We start from the raw sequence: 6,803 nt of genomic DNA, 5'->3' as shown, positions 1-6,803 counted from the left end.
GGCCTTAAAATCCCATGACTCAGTTAACCTCTGCACTTACCAGCCATGTCCAAATTGTGCAATATTTATTGCTGTTTATAGTGCAAATAAAGCCAAGTTAACTCTCTGTGCTATTACCTCAGCATATGCAATTAATTCCTAGATACCATATTGCTGCTACTGTGGCAGGGAAGGCTGGTTGTCAATTAAAACTTGATAGTTAGGAACAGGTCTTATAGCATCTATTCCATTCTACCTTTACGTACAACAAAGCAAATAATTTTGAGTGGCCAAGCCTGAATGTGTTTGCTCTCTAAGAGGCTAAAACTTGCACACTGCAGGAAACAACTTTCTCATAAGCTTTCTACAAAGGAGGCATGAGGACTGACTTGGGAAAAAAAAAAAAAAAAAAAAAAAAAAAAAAAAAAAAAAAAAAAAAAAAAGTAGTCTACTTCTTGTGGGTTTTGCAAAGGATGTTTGGTGTTTGGGGAAGTGAATAAAGAGTTTACCACAGTAAACTCACCCTGAGAGAAGAGGACTGCATGGAAAGTCAGTGATGAGAGCTAGGTTTGCTGTAGAGGTCTAAATCCTCACTGTCACTGATGAACTCATAGTCAGAGACTTCAGCAGGGAAATGCCTGCTCTGTCCCCTCACTGATGTTTCTCTCCATCTCAAGGACTCCTTTTCTTCTCAAGGAGACATTTTTTTTAATCTGCATGGGGAGAAAACCTCAGGGTTTCTCCTCTCTGTGATAGTCCTTTAGGACAACCTTTCCCAGCTCCTTTCTCTCTATCACTAATGGTATTTTATGCTGGACCATTCTCTCCTGTGACCAGACACCAGGTAAAAGGAAGATGCACAAGTCTTAAATACACTTCCTCAGTAACAGGAAGTGACTTTCCACATTTTTCTGAAACTCTTCAGCTAGTGGACAAAATGGGAAAAAGATTTCTATAAAGAAAATCTAATATCAGTTCTATGTCCATGCCTGTGTTTTATACGAAATAGAAAAGATGTATGTTTAAGTAGCACCCTTTTCCAAATCATGCATGAATGAGAGAAATAACTACATTTCTCAAGGAGCAAGTGCTTAATTTCTCTATGCAGCACCTGTCATTCTTTCAAGGTTTTTAAGACATGCAGTACTAGATACTGAGTTAAGAAATAAAAGCTAGATGTACTAGTTCAGCTTTCCTTTATTAGCACAAAAAGCTTTCTTATTTATTAAGAAAACACACTGCAGGGTGATGAAGCTATAAAAGAAAAAAATTATGGGGAAAAACCCCCCAAAATACTTATTAAAAAACCCATGACTCTTAAATTTCCCAGACCTCATTTTTACTTTCATCATCTTGGTAACTTTCTCAGCCTTAACCAAAGCCGAAGAACTTGAGCATAACCACTTTTAACAGACAAAACTCAGTTATTTCTAAGGTGAAATATGCCAATTATGCTTAATTGGCCAAAACTTAGGAGCCCTTAGGAGTGGTCAATTAATTTTTCTCCACAATTTTTATCATTTTATCATTTATCTACTTTTTATAAGTAGCCTCCCCATTCCTCATAAAACAGAAGAAACTATCCACAAAAACCAGTGATGAAACAGAAGCAGAACATAAACTGGGCTTGGTGCCACTGTGCTAAGCAAAACATTTGTCCATGTGTATGAAGTACATCAAACTCTGGTGGCAGAGGCTAAACCAAACCTTGCTAGTTGATGTAGCAAACATCCAGGGCATAAGCTTTAAAGACTATATTTTTATATGACAACAGCATCACCCAATAAAAATAGGAGGGATTTTTACAATGTGACTTGCTTATGGCTTCTGATACTATTTTTCACTGAATAAGATTAGTGAGTCTGTGGTTATACTGTTTTGACCAGGAGAGGGAAAAACTAACAGAAACATGGCTACTGATTCTAAGATTCATTAAATGATCTCAGAAAAATAAGCTCATAACAAATTTGACCTAGAGGCTTCCAACTAGACTTTGTCTGCATTATCAGTCATAATCAAATTTGTTTTGACAGTCCAAACCAACCAACTACAGGTCAGCTCTGATGGAGAGAGTGGGTTACTTATTTTATCCATTTCTGAAAGTTCAGTGGAAAGAAGGATATTACAGGAAAGGCATCACACACTTCCTGGGTATCATCTGCTCAAACAGCAACACTGTTGGGAATACGATCTGGGGAAAGGTAGTAGTAAGGAAGTTTTTTGTTCTTGTTGCGTTCGGTGATGGCGTTGACGATCTCATCCAGGTTCTTGCGGAATCGTGCCATGGCCTCCTTCACTGGCTTCTCCACAAAGTGTTCATCTGGGTACATGCCCAGAAACAGCTACATGAAAAACAGCAAGAAAACATACTTTGAAGCAAAGGGTCTTCTGCCTCAACCTTATGTCATCCAGCAGAAAAACATCCAGAGCTTCACAAATGCTACTTTTAAGACAGTGTAATTAATATTTAAGCTAGCCTATGCTGCTACTGACAAGGAATGATGCTGTCCCATTCTACCTCCACCACTGACTGTTTCTTTCCATCCCTGATTCTTTCTGTAGCTTGTTTGCATCTGACAGAACCAGGGCAAAACCACACCACTGATACAGAAAGGCAGACATGGTCAAGTCTAGCATGGAGTAGCACCATGGTTTCATGAGTCCATGTGGTCTTGCCATGGCCCTTGTTGTGTCACCTACATCTTCACCACCTAGAGTTGGAAGTTCTACTTACTTCATTGTCCTGGAACTGACTCAAGGCCCAGACAGCTCCAAGATGCCAGCAAGAACGTCCCCTGTCTGGCAGACTCTCCACAATTTGCTCTATGGTCACTGTCCCCTTTTCTGCTGGAGGAGGGCAGCGCATTGTTGGTGGGGCATTGGGAATCCAGGAACACCAATCGTACTGCACAACAAAGCACAAGGAACAGCTGCAGTGGCTGCTATTTAGGAATACTGCAAAGAAAATCAGGACCCTTGACACCAGGGAGATGCTCTAGAGAAGGACATGAGCAAGTCCCTACTGTCTCGCTCAAGAGCTTATAAAGGAGAGAGTTCAGTTCTTTGAAGGGGAGAAGTTACTCTGCTGGCACGTGCCACACTTCCCAAATTCACCAGCCAGGCTAAGGATCTCTTCTGATAATTGGAGGTGAGGTCTGACAAAAAAACCCTGTAACTGATAAAATCTACTTTTCTCCAGTTGCTATTTCCTGCAAAATTTGCTCTAAGAACATGCTTACAGTAGTGTGGCCAGGCAGTAGGAGAGGCAAAGGATGCTGGTGCATCATGGAATATGGCACGTGGATGTGGCCATGGTGAGTGCCAGACTGGGAACTCAGAATCATTTCTGGCCTGCTTCAGTAGGCACATTGGTGATTTTGAAAGCGTGACCATACATGACAAAAGCCTAGATCTTCACAGATGTTCTGCTTCAAATTTCTGTGAATGTCACTGGGAGTTAAGTACCTAGACACCATTAAAGATCTGGACTCCTGCTTCATTGACTCCAATGAGACTTTACCTTGTAGAGGTTTGTCTGTGCTGCTGCAAAAAGTAGAAGTGGAGGTCCTGCATATGTGCAAGGCAGCTTTCAACTAGATAAATCAAGATCCTTAGTAAATGCTCCATTAGGCCAGCTAGACTGCTGTAGGCTGGGACTGAGCTGTTGGAAATACCAACTGCACCAACTCAAAGGCAGATGCTGTGTGATGCTACATGAACTGCAATCACAGCTCTGAGCCAAGCTGCATATGTTCCCTACGCCACATCTGAAAATGGGGTGTATGCTGCTCTGGCACAGGCAGACTGCCAAATGAGCACAGCTTACAACAGCAGCCCATGGCAGTCACCACTGTATGCACTCACAGCAATGGCAAAATAAAGCCACTAAACACAGCTCATTGCATTTCACTGCAGAATGTGCCCCAGACTACTAGCAGATATCATATCCAGATAGTTCAGGTGATGCCTGGAAAGCATGGTAGCTAGGCTGTGCACCTGAACCCTTCAGCATTTCTCAAAGTGTTTTAAAAAATTGTTCCCCATAATAAAATCATTACAACTGCAATATACAAGTTAGAGACTAAACTTCAGCTTTGGTGGTACACATTTAGCACTCAAAATGCCTTTCTCGGCTTTCAAAAAAGCTTCTACAGGCTTCATGGGGATTTGCAGATGGCTCTGCAGTAATTTTTATCAGAAGGAGTAATCTATTGTAACGTAGGCACGTGTGTATCTACTAAAAATAACTTCTCAAATAGATGCACCTCCCAGACCAGAAGGAAGAACAGTCTTCCCAGAACCTCATACCTGACCAAAATTCACAGCTGCATGCTGGGCTGATGTGGTGAATATTATCACTGTGAGGTATTCTGCCAGCTTCTCTCGTGTTCTGATCAGCTTTGGAAACCCTAGAAGAGGGAAAAGAAAAGCTTAAATAACCCAGCCGTGAAAAAACACAGTTACCAGGCAGTGATCAGCTACTCAACAGGCACGAGTGAGTTTATGCAGCAGTCACTCAAAAGCATTCCCTTTCTGAATGCTGCTCTGTGGTCTAACAGGAGCTACCCAGCCTCTCTGTGTCTTGGCTATCCAGCCATAAACAAAATAATCTTGCCTTTCCTCATACAGGTTTGTGAGACATTACCACTGCTTGCAAAGAATGTGGTGTTCCTTCAGGGAATGGCAAAGTATAATTACACCTTTTACAATAATATATCCCTGTCCTCTCACCCTATCCACCCTGCAGCAAGAAACCCAGAGTCCAGAGGCCTCAGATGTTGTCTTCTTCTTCAATCTACAGTGCAAGCAGGGAAGGAGCCAATGTCCACGTACTTGCATTCATAAAGTCTGAGGCTGAGCAATCAACTGCACTGCAAATTAAAGTGCAGGGACAGCTTATTTGCTGAAAGAGGAAGGGAGGAAACTAGAACTTCTGAAAGAGAAAGCAGAATGAGGAACAGAAATAGTTGCATCAAGCTGTCTTTGGGAAGCAGAATGCATGAATCCCTGTACTCAGCATTGGTGAGGCTGCAGCTCAAGAACTCTGTTCAGTTCTGGGCCCCTGAACACAGGGGCTGAGCTGCTGGAGGGAGTTCAGAGAAGGGGAGCCAGGCTGGTGAAGGGTCTGGAGAAAAAGCCCTTAGAGGAGAGGCTGAGGGACTTCGGAACATTCAGTTTGGAAAAGAAGAGGCTGAGAGGAGACCTTATAGCTCTCTACAGCTACCTGAAAGGAGGCTGTAGGGGGGTGGGTGCTGGCCTCTTCTCTCAAGTGAGCAATTACAGGATTTGAAGAAATGGCCTGAAGTTGCACCAGAGGAGATTTAGACTAGAGATGAGGAAGAATTTATTTACCAAAGGAGTAGTCAGGCACTGGAATGGGCTGGCCAGAGAAGTGGTAGAGTCACCATCCACGGAAATATTTAAAAACCATGTAGATGATATCATGGACATGATCTAGTAGGTGATACAGATATTGAAAAATATATGTTTTATTTGGGGGGGAGAGGGGAGATGTTGATAATTGGACTTTGTGATCTCAGAGGTCTTTTCCAACTGTGACAATTCTGTAGAATCTTTGTTTTGCTTTCCTTGCACACAGAGCTTTTCCTTTTCCTTATTACACTGTCTTTATTTCAATAGATGTGCTTTCTTACTTCTACGTTTCCAATTTTCTTCACCCATCCCACTGGGAGAGAGTGAGTGAGTGGCTGTATGGTGCTTAGTTGGGGTTTGTTGGGGTTAAACCACAACAAAAGGGAATAATCAAATGGAACTACTTAAAGAAAGAAAGGAATAATCAGGAACTAGGGAAATATTTTGCTGTCAAAGCACCCCCAAATTTGTATCTCTCCTATATCCTCTATTGTCCCTATCCATTGCAGTCCTGTGCTGTCCTCCCTGTCCCAGTCTAACGTGACCATAATTCCCAGGATACATAGAGATCTCTCAGCACCCTGGGGCAAGCTCCTGCTGCTCAGGCTGCCTCTGCCAGCTGCTTCCACATCTCCACCACCAGTCTGATGCAGGTGTGAACTCAGCCTGAGATGAGGGAGAGGCACGTGTTAGCTCTGGCCAGCCACCAAGCCCAAAGAAGAGAGCATGCACCATCCCTTCCTTAGTCCTGTGCTTGCCTTTAAAGGGGCTTTGCATGCTCCCAGACTGACATCCCTTCCCAGGGCAGGAATAGAGATGGAGGGGAGGCCTTTGCAACAGCCTCCCCCACTTATCATCCTTCTTTTCTTTACAGACACAGTGGCAGCAGTGCAGACAAGGATGCTGCAGGCCTGGCAGGTTTCCCATCTGTAGTGGTAGCCCTGCCACCAGTGCTGCTTGCAGCATCCCACCCAAGCTGTCACCCTGGAAAGGTTCAGTGCTTTGCTCAGGTCATGAATGAAGTTCCTGCTATCAGGCCACTACTAAGCTTTTCTTAAGAGACAACCACACAAGCAAAACTATAGGAATCATGTGTCCCCTAATCCTTTGCTTGTCCAGGCAGATAGTGCTCAGAAGGCTACCATACACTAGTGCATACTTGTGATGAGTGGAAACATCACAGGTTTGCCTGGAGATCTCACATATAAACACGTGTGGTTGCAATGCCAAAGCCATCTGCTCCAGATCACTGGCCCAGGGGTGTTTCCAGATGTAAATCAGTCAGGACAGTATTAAGAATTCTCACCCACCTGTATAAATTCCTGAAAACCTGCTTGGACAAAACGTGAGTAGAAAAAAAAACATGCTTAGGGAAAGGAAGGAGAGTGTTAACTCAGGAGGGAGAACAGAGATGTATTATGGGTGAGAGGTCCCAAAGCCAAGCAATGGTT

General features: G+C 43.2%; 1 protein-coding gene across 1 annotated transcript in view; it reads right to left on the bottom strand.

Moving 5' to 3' along the window:
* Positions 1-1,158: 1,158 nt before the first annotated feature.
* ALOX5 (arachidonate 5-lipoxygenase) overlaps positions 1,159-6,803 on the bottom strand; it is a 28,525-nt gene continuing 22,880 nt past the window's right edge. Inside the window, exons 12-14 of the mRNA XM_071748820.1 lie at positions 4,288-4,388; positions 2,714-2,884; positions 1,159-2,321 (exon numbers count right to left, since the gene is read on the bottom strand). Of these exons, the coding sequence (XP_071604921.1) occupies positions 2,142-2,321; positions 2,714-2,884; positions 4,288-4,388 (452 nt within the window). The 3' untranslated portion in view covers positions 1,159-2,141. The remainder of the gene's footprint in view (positions 2,322-2,713; positions 2,885-4,287; positions 4,389-6,803) is intronic.

This window comes from Heliangelus exortis, chromosome 7, assembly GCF_036169615.1.
Source record: "Heliangelus exortis chromosome 7, bHelExo1.hap1, whole genome shotgun sequence".
Taxonomy (NCBI): Eukaryota; Metazoa; Chordata; class Aves; order Apodiformes; family Trochilidae; genus Heliangelus; species Heliangelus exortis.
Note: the sequence above shows the minus strand (reverse complement) of the source record. Positions and strands in the feature narration are given on the sequence as shown.